This window comes from Carcharodon carcharias, chromosome 11 (assembly GCF_017639515.1).
Source record: "Carcharodon carcharias isolate sCarCar2 chromosome 11, sCarCar2.pri, whole genome shotgun sequence".
NCBI classification, from domain to species: domain Eukaryota; kingdom Metazoa; phylum Chordata; class Chondrichthyes; order Lamniformes; family Lamnidae; genus Carcharodon; species Carcharodon carcharias.
The window spans coordinates 89,097,736-89,118,705 of NC_054477.1; the positions used below are offsets into that span (position 1 = coordinate 89,097,736).

The window sequence follows — 20,970 nt, forward strand, 5'->3', positions numbered from 1 at the left end:
GGCGGGCGTGCAGCTGACTGCAGTGCGTGCCCGCCAAATGAAACATCGCAACTCGGCGCGATGACGTTGGCACATATGCCTGACATCATCACGCGTCAGTTTACACATCAGCATGTCAGGTCCACCTCCGCACGCCAACTGAAAAATTCTGCCCCATGTCCTTGCACTGATGGTTCTAGTTTTGGAAATTTGAGTTTCAATATTTTTGCTGTTACAATGTACTAAAAAATTACATTTTGTAGTAAATTATGAAACTGAAACTAAATGACCTGTGGTATTTAAATGGCCTTTGTTTGAATGTTTCTTCCATCTTGTAACATTGTCTCATCTTATCTCGCAGTTTTCTCCAAACTGTATTTCATCCTATAACTTTCATTCTTTTTCTCCCTCTCTGTCTTTGCCTTCCAAGCTCCATATTTCTCTCTCCTCTACGATTTTCATACACCCGTACTCTGTAAGCTTCTAACTCTTTCTCACGCATTTTCCTATTTCTGCAAAACTTATCTTCACTTTTTTTTCTCTGTACATCTCAAATTCTCCCTAGATGTTTCACAAACTTTCTATCTTACCTCACAAATAATTAATGACTAGAAAATTGACAATACCACAAATCAGGCCTCAGTGCAGGACTCTTCAATTTGCACTCCTTTTGTGTGAATATCCTATTCCCCTCTCATCCCACAGAGCCAATAACCAGACTCTGCCTTAGGACCCTGATTAATGGCAGAAATAATCTTGTTTGACATCTCAAGTATCATTCAGTGAATACAGTAAAGTAATGCGGGGATACATGCCTGCAAATTCTTGCAACAGGCGAAATCGCAAACAGCGATCATACTTTAAAATGGGAGTGAATTACATAGATTCCAGCCAGAGCAAAATTACTTGCCTGCTGTACATCTGAGCTTTGCTCTTCCAGATGTGGAAACTTCTCCCAACCCTTTACCTATTTCCCCTGAGCAGACATCCCTCAAATTCACAACCCAAATGTTAAAAAAGCATGTCCTTGAATGCAGCCATCATAAACAAATACTCCATTACCACAATATGCAATTAGAGTTTTAATTTTAACAAGTCTTAACAAACCCCAGCATATAACTGTTCTGCAATGCTAGCATGCTATTTAGAAGCTTGGCTTTGAACTTATTCACACTTCGTAAAGATGCACTTCTAAACCTTTTGCCCAAACAAATTTATATTTCTGTCTCGACAAATTAAAAGCATTAATCTACAAAGTAGCTCACCAGCTGACTGCACTCCACCCTCCCACCCCCCACAATCTATACTGTACTTTCAAATTCAATCACTGACTATCTAGGAAACCAAACTCTTGCTTTTAGGCTCTTTCCCTCATTTGTAATCCCCTGAAGATGAGAAACAGGTATTTTAAAATGAACCTCAACAAGTATTTTTCCAATTTCTGAAGATATTTCAGAACCAATACTCCGGATGGGTGAAGATTTGGGGCCATGATGGGTGATTGGGTGTACAAATGTTTTCACGTGGGTAAACAAATTCGCGAAAGAAGAGGCCGCGAACAGTGGGAGTTCACTGTGTGAGAAATAAGAGCAGGAGTAGACCAAACAGCCTCTTGAGCCTGTTCTGCCATTCAATATGATCATGACTGATCTTTGACCTGAATTCCACTTTTCTGTCCAAACCCCATATCTCTTGGTTCTCTTCAGGTCCTAAAATCTATCAATTTCAGCCTCGAATATACTGGACAACTGATTATCCACAGTCCTCTAGGGTACAGTATTCCAAAGATTCACAATTCCCTGAATAAAGAAATTTCTCCTCACCTCAGTCCTAGGTGACCTTACCAAGCTCGCTAATTCTAAACTCTCCAGACAGGAGAAACAGCCTCTCAGCATCAACCCAGTTAGACCCTCTCAGAATCTTACATATTTCAATGAAATCACCTCTCATCCTTCTAAATTCCAGAAATTATGGCCAGGACCTTTAGGTCGGCAAGCAGGGGTGGGGCCCGCTCACCAACGTGTAAAATGATGCAGGATGACGTTGGGCGGAACTCCGTACGTCACCCTGCGTCAGTTCAATTTTCAGGTCGGTGGGGGTGCAGCCAAATCAGCTGTGCGCCCACCAACCTGTCAACAGCCTATTGAGGCGATTTAAAAGGTAATTGACATAATTAATGGACCTGCCCGTCCAACCTTAAGGTTGTCCGGCAGGTCGGGAGCCCTGGCAGGCTTCAGAAAAAGCATGAAACCTCATCCATAGGTGGGATGAGGTTTCATGAGGGTTTTTAAAAATTTAATTAAAGGTTAAAGTGATGGACATGTCCCAAGTCATGTGACACATGCGCGAAATAAGAGCGCACTCCCAGCTGAAGGAATCCCTGCCCCCCCGTCCACACAGGGAGCGCATAGCGCTTCCTGGCGGATGTCACGCTGGGTGAGCCTTAATTGTCCCGCCCACGTAAAATGGTGGCTGGCCCCAGTTGGGGGTACCGATCGGAGGTGAGCCTGCCTGTGTCCGTTCCTGCACCTCCCCACCAACGGAGAGGGGAAAATTCTTCCCTATAGACCCATTGTACTCAATCTCTCCTCATAGGTCAACCCCCTCATCCCAGGAATTAATCTGGTGAAGCTCTCTAAGGCAAGTTTATTTTTCCTTCAGTACAAAGCTAAAAACTGTACATTAGGTGTCATCAGACCAAAGCCCTCTACAACTGCAGCTTCTTGTATCCCAACCTTATTTGCATTGCTGTGTTAACTTTGTGTTTCTTATCCAAATAAACCCAAATCCCTCTAAACACCAACTTTTAATAAGTTCTCACCATTTAAAATATATTCTATTTTTCTATCCTACTTAACAAAGGATGTTACACCATATTTCCCCATATTACATTCCACTTGCCACTTTGTTGCCCATCCTGTCTATATCTATCTGCTGAATCTTTGGGGGAGAAATTTGTTCATGTAACATCTCTTCTAGCAGCACTATACAGGCATACTTCAATTTGCCAGGCCAGGCAGCTTCATATCATTGAAAAATACTGTGCAGGCCATGCAGGTATAGGCTTGGAGCCCTGCCTGCACCCAGCAAATAGAGGATCGTCTGCCTAGCACCACTAGAAGCAGAGCAACATGAAAGAATAAAAGAATAAAGCTGCAAGATTCCAAGGTTTTAAACAAAAAGAAGAACTTATGCTATACAAAAGTCAAAAAAGCAAAATGTCAACACAAGGGTTGGGTCAAAATCCTGGAGCTCCCTTCCAAACAGCACTGTGGATGTACCTACACTACATGGACTCCAGAGGTTCAGGAAGGCAGCTCACTACCACCTTCTCCAGGGAAACTAAGGATAGGCAAGAGATGCTAGCCCAGCCAGTGAAACCCACATCCCATGAATGAATAAAAAAATACTGCCTATCTTATACTTTAACATCCAGAATTAACATGAGGTAAACATGAATTAACAGGCAAACTGTGATCGGCCACATCACAAACTGCACATTAAATAGCAGAAATAACCAAGACAAGTGCCCCAAATTTCTCAGCCACTAACCCAGACAGTAGTGATCACTGTGAGTCACAACATTCTTTAAAATTCTGTCTTCCTCCTGAGAGATTTCAGCTCCTCTCTTTCAAAGATCTAGCCAGCCACCCCAACTCAGACTCCCCAATGACTGCTTGCCTTCCTGTTGCTCAATCTATCCTACCGAATTTGCCTCCCACTGGATTCATAAGGCTGCACTCCAACATCTAGTTACCAATGTGATTTCAGCTCTCTAGCTTCTCTGAACAAAATCCCAATGCTCACAGGTTTTCCATTGTCCCAACTGCCAGCTTCACTGAGCTGACACTGCTGCTGAATCTCTGAACACCAATCTCCCCAGCTGCACCAAGCAATTACTGCTCCTGGGCCTTCTGATCCCCCAATTGCAGGGAGTTAACCACACCACTTCAGCTGCATGGAGCTGGCAACCTTCCGTTGCCTCTACCCCTCTGTGCTGAAAAATTCTCTTGTTAAATCTTACAACTCAAGGGCAATTAGAGATGGGCAATAAAAATGCTGGCCTAGCCAGCAACGCCCATGTCCCATGAAAGAATAAAAAAAAAGGTCAGGCCCCGTTCTGAGGTGGGGTCTAATGCATCAACCTTGGGACATATGGTTCTTTAAATGTTACAATCTCTAGTCAACCAAAGGTCACCCCCACCGGTGCTAATTTTTAAAAACACACTAAAGTCCAAAGATACAGATCCCCTCACACTTCTCCCCCGGGAAAAAGAAAGCTTGACCATAGTGAAGATTTCTTTACAATGGCTTCACAGTTTCTTCACAACAAGTGCTTATCATCATAAACCCTCTTCACCAATAGCTTGCTACATATTGTACAGGTAATATTTTCATTTTATAAAAGTATAGGAGCTTAACCAAAACAAAGGCAATTACATGTGACAAGTAGGGTTAGCAGGATTTAAACATCATAGAATGGTCGTAACTCAAGAAGCTGCTTCTTTTCCTACACCCTTTAACTCTGCAAATAATGTCTCAGCTAAATCCACAGTCAAAATGTGTCTTATTCAATTCTTTTTGAATGATATCAAGAGCTTCCTCATTCTGAACTTTTACTTTCCTTTTTACATTTTAAGTCTTCCAAGCAATTCATGAACCATATCATTCCAATCCTCTTGGGGTTTAAAATGGTCGTTTGTGAACTGTCCATTTCCCTGGATTCCTGCTGTGGCATCATATTTCACAACACGGACAAGCACTCCTGGTTTGGTGTCAGGTGTCATTACCCCTTGAGGGTCACTGAGATCTCAGCTTTTCCCATTGAAATTTTTATTTTGAAATTCTGCAGAATCCTTATACAAGTTTGACGATTTCACATGAGCATTTGTTTATTTAGGATTCTTTCCTCCATGGTTGCTAATTGCTCCTTAGGCTCTTTCAATTTGCTCGTTAGAACCTCAATCTGTATCTCAAAATTTTCCTTAGCTGCTTTAAAAGTCTGGATCTGCTTTTCCATGCCACACATCTCAATCTTTTTGCTCTCCAGATTGCGCCCGAGTTAAGAATATCATAATTCTTTCCATGACAAAGTTCCAGTAGTTTGTCAGTCTTGCTTTTCAGTTCTGCATTGAACCAACTGTTCTTATTCATCAATAATTCCTTTTCCTGTTCAAGACGTTTTTCATGATAATTAATAGAGTCTTCTGATACTTAAAGCTTATGAAGTTTTAACTGAAGATCTATCTTTGGTGAATTTGCTTCAACAGGTTTATCATTTAGACAATTCAAGTCCTCATTCAATTGTTCTACTTTCTGTGCATGACCCTAACTGTTCTCACCATTATCTAACTCATCTTTTGTGTATGTAAATTGGTTCTATACACTGATCAGTTTTCCTTCAATTGCTCGTTGTTGCCAATAGGCTTCTCGAGTATGGCCACAATAATTTTGGTGAGTTTGGCAAGTTCATCATGGCTAAGTAACTACTGCAACATAGCTGCCGCCATGTTACAGTCTGTGCCTGCCATTATCCAGATTAAAATCTACCCCTTCAATAGGTAAACTAGGAACAATTCCCACAATAATAGCCAAGTTTACTAGGTCACTTCGTAAATTAACTTTATACTAGTGTATAGATTCATAAAGCCCAAGAATATCCCCATTAATACTTTTTTTTCATCAACCATCTGGAACACAAATTGTATCATCAGCCAACATTAATGACAGAACTCCCCAGTGTCTCTCAAAATATTAATTTGTTTATATGTTTTGTTGGAGAGGTAAGGTAACACTTCTCCTTAGAGACAAGCTTCTATAGTCTCCAGTAACATCACTCACTCCATCAGTATCCAGGGAAGAATCACCTTGACGATCCTGATCCCTATCCACCACTCTAGAAGGTTCTGAGGTGACACATTGCAACTGCCCCATTTATCCTGTTTTAACATCCATTTCCTTTACTGTTACTGTGTCTTCTGAAGACTCCTTAAGGATCTCTATTACTGCCACCAATTTTTCATTCAGCTTCCAACAATTTGCTTTTACATGCCCTGACTTATGGCAATGAAAGCATACTGATTTCTTTACATCAAGTTTATCCTCTATACCATCATCTTTATTGACTGGAATTGCTTCTGCCTTCTCCGTAAAGCCAGAATTTTTATATTCCTCTAGTTTCCCTTGGCTTTACAAATGGGGATCCACTGATCACCACCACCCCCCACCCCCATCAGCTGCCTATGTGATATATCATACCCATCTGCCAAAACCTGCTTCTCTTATTTTAGGAGCCTCGCGGTCTTCCAGATATAATCTGATGGCTATCGGAATTCTGTTTCAAAATTCTTCATTTTAATTACCTCCTTCACATTCTCAAAACTCTGTTCAAGTTTCACCACTCAAAACCACTGGTCCCACATTTCTTTCTCCCTGGCAAATTCTACAAATGATTTATTCGATCTTTTCTTTTAAAGCCTGAAATTTTAATTGATATGCTTCTGGGACAAGTTCATAAGAATTAAGCACTGCAGTTTTAACTGTCTCATCATTTGAGGATTGTTCTTCCAAAAGACTGGAATAAATATCCATTGCTTTCCCCACTAAGATACTTTACAATATTAGAATCCATGTGTCCTTTGGCCACTTTAGTTTTGTAGTTGCTTTTTCAAAGAAGATAAAGTACATCCCAACTCTGTCTCAGTGAATTTTGGCATCAGGCAACGATTTTTGTTCTATGAAAGCTCAGAGTAGGATTCAATATATCACCCAAACTATTAGCCTCTCTTTCATCCCATAATCCAAGTTTTTCTTTGGTCAGTTCATGCAGTCTGACTTCTGTCTCTCTTAGAAAGTATCCTCGTCTTTTTCCTCCCTTGCTAACTTGTCTCTCTGGAGTTCAAGTTCAAGCCTTTGCATTTCTTTTTGCCCCTCTTTCAAATTTGAGTTTTTGCTTTTCCTCATCTCTTTCTATCTCAAGCTACTACATCCCTTTTTCTTTTTTCCATTTCAATCTCCTTTCCCTACAACTGAATTCCAGCCAATTCAAGCTGCATTCTACCTGGGTCAGGCTTTTCTTCTTCCAATCCCAGATGCTGTACTATTACCTCAATTATATCTACTTTTTAAGCCCTGCTTTTAACTCCAGGTTTTCTACTAACGTTATTAATCTAATGTTGGTTAATTGTTGCAATTCACTCTGGGATAAATTGTCCCTCCCCAGGAAAGCTGCAGTAACTGACAAAGACATTCTGCTTTTCAGTAGGTATAGTAAAATTCACCAAGAGATCCTGTTAACTTCTGCAACTTTAGCAAGTTCCAGCACCTACATCTGTCTGTGGATTTGAAATCCTAGATGAGCCCACAATTTGTTACAAGCCTGGATGAGCCCTCAATTTTGTTATGATCCTTGACCAGACCCCCACATTTTGTTACAAATGGTTCAGGACCAGTAACTTTTCTTTTAAAGTAGATGATATTAGAAACCACAGTTACTCACTAACAGAATAAACCTACAAGATTCCATGGCTTTAATCAAACAGAAGAACATTTACTATACAAAAGTCAGCAAAGCAAGCATTATCTATCTAATACTCTTAACTTCCAGAATAAACATAGGTAAACATGAATTGACAGGCAAACTGTGACCAAAGACACCACAAACTGCATGTTAAGTCATAGACATAACCAAGAGAAGTGCCCTGAATTTCTCAGCAACCCACCCTGACTTCAACAAATACTCTTAAGTCACAAAAACCTTTAAAAGTTAATCTTCCTCCTAAGAGACTTCAGCTCCTCTCTTTCAAAGATCTAGAGCCTCTGGTTTCCCTCAAAAGCTGTTCCAACTCACACTGCCCAATGACAGATAGCCCAGTTGCTCAACCTCTTCTGAGACTGCCTCTCACTGAATTCATAAAGCTACACTCCAGCATCTAATTACCAACACAGTTTCAGCTCTCTAGCTACTCTGAGCAGAGCTCCATTGCTCACAGGCTTTCCTTTGCCCCAACTGCCAGCTTCACTGAGCTGACACTGCCCTTGAGTTTCTCTGAGCTCCAATCGCCCCAGCTGCACTGAGCAACTACTGCTCCTGGGCCTCTCCAAGCCCCAACTGCATGAATTAACCAGACCATTTCACCAGCATGGAGCTGGAAACCTTCTGCTACCACTCCCATTCTGAATTGAAAAACTGTCTATTAAATCTAACAGAGCTAGCCCATTGTTCGGAGGTGGAGTCTTATGCATTAACCTTGGTACATTCTGTACTTTAATTGTTACAATCTCCAGTCAACCCAAGGTCACTCCCCCAGGTGCTAATTTACAAAACTCCAGACAAAAAGCCAAAAGTATCGATTCCCTCCCAATGTTTTAGGGATAAAAAGGAGCTTTAGTTTTCCTTATTATTTACTGCTTATTTGAGTGTCACTTCCAGACAAGTCAAAATCTAATATCTCTATTATTAAAAACAAAACAGGATAAATCGACAACTCAGATGACAGAGAGAGAGGCATGTAGTTAAAGGAGCTCATACTCACACACCAACACAATCTGATGTAATGCAATGCATTGGAAATTGTGACCTTTAATATTTCAGTGAGTGCACAATAGCAAGTTTATTTTTCCCTACTCTAATAATATGTTTATAATAATGTAGGCTAAATTTTTATTTGAACTTACCTGACCAGGTCTTGCTTTGAAATTTTCTTTCACCATTCTTATCTCTATCACATCACAGGGATGAGAGTTCACAGAGACAATGGTGACCGGTTTGTTGCTCCGAATGTATCTATACAACCTTTCTGCACAATAAAGACAGAGAGGCCCAGACACCCAAAGCCATGTCTTAAAAGCAAAGAAAAAAATTCCAGTTAGAAAATGTCAGTTCTAAATAGAATCTGTTTTTATGTCAAATTGGTGATTCTGATTATTGTTTAAATTGCTGTTCATGAAGCAAATTTACAGAATAAGTCACATAGGAAAGTTAGTTCCTACTGATAGTTCTAGTATTTCTTTCAACACATTTGCATATCTGGGCTGCAGAATCTACATCAGTTTTGTAACAAATGTGTGTTCATGACCCTCAGGAGAAATTTGAACGTGGTTGAAGACTGGACATAAAGTAAAAAGAAAGTGCCTAAATTTCCATTAGCTTCTTTTGTAAATTGCTTGCTTCTAGAGAAGGCAAAAAGGTCACTTCTTGGACGACTGTCATAGTGGCAAAAAAAGATCTAATCAATTTTTCAAGACTGAAGAAAAATTTCACCAGCTTGCTGTCAAAATCTGTAGCTTGGTTTGAAACAAAGGGTAGAATTTCACGCACCCACCCACCCCCACCAAGGGCATGTTCGGAGGCAGTGTGATCTGGTGGGAGGGTGTATGGTGGGGACCCTGCCACTTAGGGGTTCCCCCCAATTATGTCTGGGGTGGGAAGGCTTGTGGGTGGCCTTCCCACTTGGATACCAATTAAGGTCCTTATTTTGGGTAATGAAAGCTCACTTAAGGGCCTCATCCCACCACCACTGGTATTAAACTAGTGGCAGGCGGGGGCCTTGCCATGCAGAGAGACCAACAAGCATTCCCACCTAGTGAGGGGGCTTTGTTCAAAGGAACCCTGCATCAGGAAGGTGGGTGCCCACTGAGAGCCACCCACTACCCTTTCCTCAGAAAACCCTCTCCCCCTCACCACCCTGAGCAGCTCCCTGACAATCTCCACCCCACCATCACTTACCTTTCTCCAGGGATCCCACAAGACCCACTAAATAAATAACCAACAGCAGCTACTGCTCTCTGACTGGCCAGTTGCTCTCTGAGGTAGTATTTCCACCCTAAGTGCATTAATTAAATATCCCCAATGGAGTTGGGAGTCCTGGCGGCAAGGTTCCTACTGCCAATTAGGGCTTAATTCCCTCGGGGCTCTCGGTGATCAGATTGGCGGGGTTGCTGCCAATTTTGGTGGTGGACATGCCCCCACCAGTGCCCCCTGCCATCGCCATCATTAAATTCTGCCCAAACTCTTACCCATTTTTGGTGAGGCAGTTAGACATTCAATAGTAAGGTTGCTGCATCTATTGTAATGGAATTTGATTAAAAGGTTGTATTACTATGGTCAGTTGACATAATTTTATTGGATTTTTAAAAAATGACATGTAGTGCATGTTAAAAATAAAAACGGATGAAACATGTACTCCACTAATGATGTTGAACTTAACAAGGAGTTAGTTGAAAGAGATCTGTTATGGAATTTTACGTCAGGGGGGATTTTACGGTCCCGCCGAAGTCAATAGACTTTTGGATAAGTTGCCCCATTTTTATTGCCCCACCCCCGTGTTCTTTTTTTTTCTCAGCAGAGATGCTCAACTAGTCCAATCAATGCAGCACAGCAATCAGCAAAACCAATTGAATAATCATCGGAGAAAGTCTTGATCAATCTGTGCATTCTGAGCATTACAGTTAATTCTAGATGGCCATTCATATATCATTAGACATATAATCATTGCTGCCATTTCCCATGCACTGGGAAGTCATGCACTGCATGGAAAGCTGTCTCTGAGTCCTTTATCTCTTGTGTTTTGTGCCTGGGATCCTTTTACATCAGCTACAGTTCCATATGTTGCACAGCCAAGTGTGTTTCCACCAACTTTTGACTAGGGTGACATTACCATTTCTGTTCCAGTGACTATTAATTTTTTTACTCATCTTTGTTACCTGTGTACCTCAGTATCCCAGGTTTCACTACCAATTATTATAAAATTGGGTGCCAAAGGTGCCATAGACACCCATTCTGCTTAGGGCCATCAAAAGCTCCCATAGGCAGTTTGAATGTTTATCCATCTGTCATCCTTGCCTACTTGTAACTCCAGACCCACAGCAATGTGCCCTCTGAAATAGTCTAGCAAGCCACTCAGTTCAAGAGCATTTAGGGATGGGCAACAAATGATGGCCTTGCCAGCAACATCCATAAACATCCCATAAAGAATAAAGAGAAAAAGTAAACATTTTAGGGTTATACTGGAGTCAACCACTGATACAACATGCAGGTATTCTGAATCACTCAATCAACTTTGACAGATTTCCTATACTGCCAATCATTAAAGGGTAGTTACACCAGGCTATAGTGTACTCCTCTTGTGATGGTCTATGAGGAAATTGTCACCTTAGAAAGTGGTAACTGTGGTTCAACAGTTAAGGCAAAATTCAAATGGACCTTCACCATAAGAAGCATACATCCAGCTTAGGTTAAAAGAATCAAGAGAAAAATACAGTACTGTAAATGCTGAAAACCTAAAATAAGTACAGAAAATGTTGGAAATACGCATGCAGCATGTGTGGAGAAACAGTTAGCATTCCATCTTTCATCAGAACCCTTAGGTTAAAATTCTTCTGCAGAGATTTGTAAGCACCCGACTACAGCAGCGGGTTCACAACCCAGCTGAGTGCAGTTTCTTTAAAATATAAGGGAAACATTTACATAGTTTAGTTCAATGTAATTGTTACAATGAATGAAAAGTACATTTTTAATTTCTGCTGATCTCACTCATCCATTTTCTTGGCTACGGTTTTCATTTAAATTAATGAAAAGAGGAAAATATGCCCCATGTAGCTAGAAAGGATTCTGGACGTTCATGTTACAAACTCCATCAAATTGAATGTTTTTACCTAGTTCTATTGTGGAATGAATTTGAATAAGTTGTTTAATCGGTTATTAAATGTGTATGGGTACATACAGTTCAGTAAATTCTTGGCTTTCTTAACTGAAAATTGCCACAATATTCAGTGTTGCAAAAGTTTGATAAGTAATTGGTAGATAAAGACACAGTAAGGCCAGAAATTTCCCAGCCTGTGGAGAGGGATTTGCAATTGAGGGGATGCGGACAAAAAAAATCCTGAAAGAAACCTGCTGGCCGACTCTCCGACATGTTACTGCCTCCCTGCACTTTTCCCTGAGGCGAGCTCCCAGCAGCATTGGCTACCCTGCTGACAGCAGCAGGTAGTCAGCTAAAGAATTCAAAAGTTCAATTAGCCTCTATTTTGGTACTTCAATGATATTTTCCTTGAGTCACATGGGACCCTTGCTATGTCTGCAGTTTATCTTCTCACAGGAGGTTCAAAAGCCATGACAGGCATATGCCGAGGCTCAAGTAGCCAAATTGTACTTTGGAGAGCATCCGCTGAGAAATGTTTTCAATTGGAAGACTTTCTCTTGCAGACAGATCGAATGGACTGTGCTGGTCATTAGAATGTGGCTGTCAGTGGGATTGGGATATAGCAATGAACCTGGCGTGGGAAAAATTTTTAAGGAGAAAATTCCAGCCCACATTTTTGAAAGGTAAATATTCGTGGCATGAATTTGGACAACTGCACCATTCAGGAATAGATAGATCAGGACAAATTTCCTTAACTGTTCTGAGGCTGTTAGTGGTTGAAGCAGAAACTACATCAACATTCATCAGCTAGATGGATGAAGGAATATTACAAAGAATTATGTGGAATATTCAGCACAGGAACAGGCCATTCAGCTCAACTAGTCCATGCTGGCATGTATGCCTAATACGAGCTTTCTCCCAACTTCCCTCATCTAATTCAGTCATCATAACACTTTATTCCCTTTGCCCTTATATGCTATCAAACTTCCCATTAAATGTATCTATATTATTTGCATCAACTACTCCCTGTGGTAGCAAGTTCTGGATTCTTAACTACTCTCTGACTAAAAGAGCTTCCTTGGAGTTTCTCATTTGATTTCTCAATGACATCATATAGATGGACCCTAGTTTTGCTCACCCCCACAAGTATCTGAATTTTCACTTACCTGACCCACTGGGTGCAGGTGGATCAAAAAGTCATGGAGAAGCCGTAAGCTGGGATTCTCTGGTACACCATGGAGAGGGTGTCGAACCCAAGGGTTGGGAGAGGTAACTTGGGCACACCATCTTGATTGTTTGGGACAGGGTTCCCCATAGCAAGAAAAGGCGAAGTTTAGATTGGTATATGAATATTGTTTGTACAGAAGCCATGCACCGTTCATATGGATTATCTGGACAAAACAATCCTGGCTCTTGCATTATCAACGTTGAATCCTTTGGAGAGATAAGCTATGGAGTTGATCAAGTGAGACTTTCCATTTTGAAGTCCATGTTGACTATTCTTTATTATACTTTTGGTCACAAGTGCTTTTTCTGTTTTCTCCTTTAGCAGGGATTCCATTACTTTCTCCACTACCGGTATTAAGCTGATTGGTTCATCGTTCCCTGGATAAGTTCTATCTCCCTTCTTAAACACAGATGTAATGTTATCATTCTACCAGTTCTCTGGCATAATGCCTTTTTCTGATGAGCTTTTAAATATGCATAATAGTGTGTGTTTTCTCTTCCCTAGATTCTTTTAGAATGAATGGATGAAATCTATCTAGACCAGGGGATTCATTATCTCTGAGTTCGATTAGTTTATTCAAAATATCTCCTCTTTTTATTTTAACTATGATTGCATTGGCCGGAATTTCCTGCCCCTCACACCAGCAAAATCTTCCGGTCTCGCCGATGTGAACGGAGATTTCAATGGCTCGCTGGGCTCCCCATGGGGAAACCTGCTGGGGGTGGGGTGGGGGGGGCATGGAGTGGAGGTAGTGGATGGAAAATTCTGGCCATTGTTTCTAATCTCATCATCCAATGTCATATCCACAGGATTAATGTCTCTGGTAAATACTGAAAAAAAACTACATAATATTTTTGTCATTGCACTATTACTGCCTATGATTTTATCCCAACTGTCTCTTAATGGCCCGATTCTCATCCCAACTTTCTTTTAATCCAAGTGCCTATAAAATATTTTACTATTTTGTTTTATATTCCTTGATAATTTAATTTCATAGTGCCTCTTTGCCTTTCTAATTGTTTTACTTTAACTGTTCTCATAGGCTCTTTGTATTCTCCTTTGTCTTGCTATTTTCTGCTGTACATATAATTAGTGCATATCCCATTCCTTACCCCCTTTTCCCCTCCATCTTTATTTATTCATTATGTCTCATTAGTATTTAGTTTGCTTTTGGATTTTAATGCAGTATATCTCTTGGGCTCTTTTGAAAACCATATTAACTCTTTTCCAATGCTGTTCTACATCATTGCTTGCCAATATTGCTATCCACTTTGTTTTCCCTAAGTTTGATTCTCAGCCTCTCAAAATCAGCTATTCTTCCGTTCTTCTCAATTATTATCCTAAACCCTATTATATTATCACTATTGCCTAGATGTTCCCCTTCTTGATCTTCACTTATCTGCTCTGGTTCATTCCCCATTTCTAGATTCACTAGTAAATGCTCCTTTCTTGGACTTGTTAGATTTGAGTCAAAAGTGTCCTGTACAAATTATTGAAATCCCGTTTCCTTTTCCCCTTTACTGACCTTTTCAAGTCAATTAATTTCAGGGTACTTGAAACCCCATGATTATTATTTTACATTTGTTATTCATTTCCCTAAATTGTCTGCATATTTCTTCCTCCACCACTAATAGTAGTATTAACTCCTCTTATTGTTGTGATCCTTGTTTATCTCTTATCTCTATCTGCATGGATTCTATTTCTGTCTCATGGATGACATGATATCTCTAATAAGTGCAGCTCTTCCACCTCCCCTTTTTCCCCTCTAGTTTTCCTAATTGTGTATACCCTTCAATGTTTAATTACCCATCCTGATTTTGTCGTAGCCATGTCTCAGTAATCTCAATTATATCTGGTTCCTTGCCTCAAGTTATGTGTTTTATTATGGACTCTGTATGCATTTCTGTACAGTTTAACTCATCTTAATAGCAATCCTTCTCAATTCATTTAACTATCTTTTTAAGCAACTGTTCCATAACTCTAGTTATTTCATGGCCATTTATGTCTACCCTTAGTTTAATCTTTCCATGCTCTAGTTGCCTGTTTCATTTATATTTAAGCTTGTTTCATTTCTTGTAGATCCTTCCCCCACCCCCATCTTACTATTTTAAAGTCTTTGTGACTTCCCTTTACTCTTCCCATATATGGAATATAGCAACAAGGTAGATAAATATAATTAGGACTATTTGCTTGCATGGAGACTAAACCACAAAACGGACTGGTTGGGATGGAAGGCTTGTTTCCGTGCTGCAAATATTATGTATTGCTATGGTGACTAGTATCCAAGTGTTTATTATTGCAGTAACTGAAAATCTCTGTGCAAAAGTAGGGAAATTTAATGATACATTCTGAGGCAATGAATTGGAACCTAAAATACAAGTTATAACGCTCACTGATTTAGAACCCCTATATTGATAATAACCAATTGATTCAGGCTGATCACCACAATGCCAACAGCTAACCTGAAACAGAACTGCTCATTCTACCAAACATTTTAAAGGCATTGACCCAAATCTTGTGGTCCCAATGGCAGCAAACGCTGATTAGCTCAATGCTGAGGGCCACAATGGCACCTCAACTTCCGGGAAGCTGAATTACACTTGAATCCGGAAGTTGTGGTGTGTCTGCATAGTCTCCAGAGGACGCCCAGTTCACCCAGGACCTCTCAGCCTGTAGATGTGGGCTAACTGCCTTGTATTTATACTGGTATTTACAACAATTGATGTGGACTGATCTAGCAGGTGAAAAGCCTGCTCAGGAATGCAATATTTTAAATCAAGAGGAGTGTCAAAACACTTCCCCCATCCGGTCACCCCCGGATCACCCCACACCAACACCTGTGGCACCCACAACCACCGCCCCCCACACCCCCAACACCTTTGCTTCTTTCCCTGGCACTGCCACACGGTTCACTCCCAACATTTGAGGAGCATAGCCAGAGGGCAGGGAGGGGGAGAGGAGGTGGTGTTTTGCCGGGGATGCTGGGAGGGGAGGAGAGCTAATGAGGTGTGAGAATGTTTTCACCCTCTAGCTCATTTAACGGTTGCACTCCTGAGCAGCGTCTACTCCTGCTAGGAGTAGCCTTAAATAGATCACTGCAAATATCAGTGCAAGTACAGTGCAATCAGCCCAAGTTTACAGGAAATATGAACGTGCGGCCCCTCAACCCCCACTCCCACCCCCCTACTCCCTGGAGTCTATTTAGGTGCACAATTTCTGGATTTGAACCTAAGTGGAAACTCTAAGTTACATTACCATTGCAGCCCCTAATAGTGGCGTTGGGGTACCATTGATGCCGAGGGTGTGTGGTGATCTGTCATGGATGCCGGTGAGAGGGGTGGTGGAGGTGGGAGAGGTGGTGGGAGGGTGCTTGGGGTGAGGGGTAGCTGGAATTAAAACTAGATTAAAGGAAGGAATTTAAAATAACTAAAAGCAATTAGCCTGTCATTGAGATGCAGGCAAACTTCAAGGAATGTGTCTTCAGCTCTTGACATCAACAGACCCTGGCTTCTTTGGAATTACACCATGTCACTGGGCCTCTCCACTCACTTCATTGATGGAGCCATGCCGCAGCTAGGAGAACAAGGTCCCGCTGCAGCCAGTTTTTAATGGGGTCAGAGGCTTATGCCTCCACTTCGCTGCTGACTGCAAGATCCAGGCCAATTTTTCCTATTTGACCAGCAGGGTAATTAGACCCACTGCCAATTTCATCTTTCATTGACTTCAATCCATTCCATATGTGTTTGTCCTGGATCACCTTAGTATCCAAAAGTTCCCACATTGCACAGCTGCAACATAACCTTTCCTGCCATTGTTACTTGTTATTCATTTAATTTAATTTGATTATTTACTTAATTAACTTAGAATATTTCCTAGTGTACTACAACTTACTGTGCTTATTAAATGCTTGGACCACTTACAACTAAAAGTTATACGTTTCTTAATTAAACAGGGGTGTGTTTTAGGCATTTATTGTAATTATTTTATTTTCTATTTATTTTAGTTTAAAGTTCTTGTTATTTTTATTTATAGATCTACCTTAACTCCAGTGTCCTAAGCTAGCTATTAATTCACAGTCCCTTACACCAAGCACTTACCGGCCAATCAACTTACTAGTTTCCTGTGATGTCACAGTTGTTTCTTTCACTCAGTTTCTTCAGCAGCTGAAATTGTCACAGCTCCCAACTTCCAACTGCCTTTGTTCTGCTCCGATTCCACTCCCAGTAAGTCAGTACGAAATGTTAAAGACCTTCGAGCTACCAGCATCTCCACAATAAGAGTCACCTCAGTGCCAGGAATTTGGCTTCCTTCCTGTTTTTCCAATCCATTCTTATGGTTAAATTCTCACAATATAGGATGACTTGCCACATTTCATGGGTAATCCCTTGAACTGATGTGTAATAGTAAGATATCTTAACTCACTGCTGGTGCTAAATTAAATTGTTGGGCAGAGCATGGAGCATTGAATAGCTGGATTATAAATGCCGGTACTTGCCCCATATAACTGTCTAAATTAAAGACCTAATATATATTAGGTCCAAGTAGGTGACAGTCTACTGCACTTGTAGACAAAAAGGCCCATGTTTCACTCTTCAAAAGTTTTAAAATATTTATGGTCTGAACATTCTATGAATTATTGCAATCCAACAACAAAATCATTTTTTGTGCGATATTACCAACATAGCCCCTATGCTGTATGGATACTTGGCCATGCAATCATGCAGCAATACATAATGGTCTGCAAAAAACAGGCCACACACTAAAGGGAGCATTCGTTACTGTCAAAAATAAAGGCAAAATCAAATATCCCAATCTGAACATCCAAATTTTACATACCTCTTGTGAATTAGACTGAAATTTTGGGGCTTCAGTGCAGACTCTCTCAGAGTTGCTCTCCATCCCAGATTCTGGCTCAGCATAGCCTTCTGGAATTGGCTCTGCAGGATACTCTGGTATGGGGAAATCATCGATTAATGTTTTATTCGGGTCAATGCAGCCAGGTGGGTGTTGATCCAAATTTGTCTGATATTTCAACATGCCTCTGGAAGATAAGCAATTAGTACAAAAGTTTTTTCCAAACATATAGGGTATAGAGTTTATCCAAATGTTTCAAAAGTTTCTAAACTCACACTAGTGACTTCTCACTTTAACCCTCAATATTTTTAAAAAAACATACAGGGTACTACAGGACTGCAAGTTTTTGTACCAATACTACTATATTGCTTGGCCTAAATAGTCAAGTGGTCATGGATGGGTTTGTAACCCCAAGATCAAGAGTTCAAATCTCACAATGGCAAACTATGAAACAATGTAACTTCATCTGAAACAGATGGAAACGGGTTTGTACTCGAAAGAGTTACTACTATATTCCAAACAGAAATACATGATATATATATGTGAACCGTTTTTGAAAAAGCACACAAATAATGCAAACAGTCTCACACTATTTATATTATTTGTATTGGGAGAAAAATGTTTACATCATAAAAAGTTTAAAGCTATTGTGCCTCTTTCCTTACTGAGTCACTGCCACTTCAGTGGTTTCATACAGAAGTCATGTTTACACAAAGTTAAAGCTTTTCTATCAGTGATATTATCAACTAAAGATATTGGCTGTTCTTACTTCTCTTTAGAATAGTTCCACTATTGACGGACAATTGCCAAATGCACCATGCATAATCCACACTCCGCCTTTAATAAAATATGTGTCCATTTAGCCAGCATATATAGAGAAATTGTCAAATGTACCACTGCTTCAGGCGAAGCACTGCCCAGGTGTTCTCCGCCAAAGAAGTATGTGATTACAAATTCCCAGCAAGACATTCACTGTCACTTTAAAAATACACAACACTGTTATAGATTCTTCCAAACAAACTCTGCATGTATACAGAGGAGTCAAAGCTGTGTGTGTAGGAGTTGCCTCAAGGAAATACAAGATTAAATTTTAAAGAAAACAAAAGGGAACCAAGCTATGTTTACTTAAGAGTAAGTTTTTCCTCTCATATGGCTTTCTTGGCTCCCATATAGTAACAGTATTTAAAGGAGACCCATATCTCTCAGTTAAAAAGTACAATTGTTAATAGGATTTTAAAATAGTCATCTAAAGGAAATTATGGGTGGAATTCTCCTATCCAGGACTAAGTCCCATGCAGGGGCAGAGTTGGGGACGGGGAATGTTTCCCTCTGTGGAGGCTAATGAAGAATCCCACGGTATCTTGCAGCCCTGGTGTTATTAATGCTGCAGCTGAGGGTTTCCTGACGTCTTGCATGGCAGGACAGGCTGGATGGCACGTGCCCTACCATCATATCTGGGCACCATATTTAAAAGGAGCCCAGACATCCAACTCACTGACAAGGCTTATAGAAATTGCAGAAAGGGGAAAGGAAATTCCAGTGCCTAAGTTCAGTACCGCATCCCTACGCATCCTCCTCGACCAGGTGGCGGTCAGGAGGAGGATTCTTTACCCGGCTGATGGGAGGAGGAGGCCGAGCAGGGAAACCAAACCTGCATGGGTGCAGGTTGCCAATGCTGTCCAGCACAGGTCAGCTATCCAGTGCTGGAAAAGAATGAGTGACCTCATGTGCTCCACGTGAAGCTTCAGCTGCTTTTACTAACCACAATGAAACCAGTGAACTTCAGGGTACATGGGCCTCAGTGACAATAGCATAAGGTCATGCCTCATAGCCCCACCGCAGTCCATCCACTCTGTGGTGGTCACAGGTTGGGGGGTGGGGGGAGGGAAGAGAAGTGGCTCAGGCACAGAGGGCACCAGCAACCTCCAGAAATGACATACCTCCCTGAGCATTATCCTCGTATGTGGATGAGCTCAGCGCCCTGGAGGGAGCTGACCCACAACCCTTCTGGACAACATGCAGAGCATTAATGCCATGCCACACAACCCAATGGGTTATCTCTAAGCGTGGAAGCATGAGAAATGAATGTGAAATTCCTCTCAACCCCATCTTCTCTGTTGTCTTTGAGCAGGATAAGTTAAGCCGCAATTGGTGAGGAGAAGAAGGGAGGGGGTCGCCCACATCTGACGGTTCTGACAGAGTTTGAGGAGAGGGCAGTCCAGCTGGCAGGTGTGGAATGGGACCGAGCAATTGGAGATGGGGAGACTGGATTTGGGCCTCCACCCAGTAAGGATCCATGCATGGAATAGAAACCTCAGGGTCAAGGGTGCCTCCATGTTGGAGGCAGCTCATGCTGTCACTCACTCTCTCACTACAGGTGCCACGAGGAAGAGGCCAAGGCTCAAGCCAGAAGAATCCCTGTTAGGCCTCAGCAGAAGCCTAAGCCCGGAGAGGATTGAGAAGAGAACACAAGAAGAGAGATGTGCGCCTGTCGAGGCATCACAATAAACAGCTGTACCCTTCACCAGTCCAGAAACTCACTCCTTGGTGGGTATTAGGTCTAGCGTAGGAAGGGTCTCACACTGTGGTGATCACCACACAGACATGTGCCCACAGCAGGAAGAGGCAGGGTCAGCCAAGCACACCGGCACTTGGAGGGCTGCTGGGGAACAGACAACTATGAGTTACAAGTCCAATGACAGACCTCTGGAATTGGCCTTCCAGCTGATGGTGGGGTGTCAGCAAGAGGCGGGGAATATCAGACAAATGTGGCTTGCGAGTTCGAGGAGTCCAGCCACTTGATGAAGTGATGCCGACCTGTGTATGCAGGTCTCCATGGGGATCTCCACCATGAGGCTCTGCATAGTTTTGACCAGACCAGCAATGGTGGGAGTCATATTTTTCTTGTGCTGCACACCATTCCCTGGTCACCCACACCCTATCCCCCATAACCAGTCGCCACCCCCAGCATAACTTTCGACCCACCACCATTACCTTTCAACCCTTTCCCGTCTCCTTCAACAATGGTCAAATAAATGTCCACATACCCGTCTTCACCAAGAATCCCAACCCCATAACCATTGACTTCCTGCCCACCGTCCCCCGAAGTCCACGTGTATCACTGCATCCCCAACAACAAGCCTTGGCGCCTCTTTACGCGACAATGTCATACCCTCACCCTCCTATCCTGCTGGTTCCCTCCGTCACCTGTAACCTTCTGTATTCCTTCATACCACAGCTATCTTCAGTTCACACTCGAGTCTACAA

The 20,970-nt window shown here is 41.6% G+C and overlaps 1 protein-coding gene across 3 annotated transcripts in view; it reads right to left on the reverse strand.

Moving 5' to 3' along the window:
* Positions 1 to 20,970, reverse strand: part of LOC121284481 (NADPH oxidase 4) — a 213,785-nt gene that overhangs the window by 131,121 nt on the left and 61,694 nt on the right. For all 3 annotated transcript variants that reach the window (XM_041199998.1, XM_041199999.1, XM_041200000.1), the window contains 2 exons: positions 17,686 to 17,890; positions 8,656 to 8,820 (listed from right to left, as the gene is read on the reverse strand). In XM_041199998.1, the coding sequence (XP_041055932.1) occupies positions 8,656 to 8,820; positions 17,686 to 17,890 (370 nt within the window). The remainder of the gene's footprint in view (positions 1 to 8,655; positions 8,821 to 17,685; positions 17,891 to 20,970) is intronic.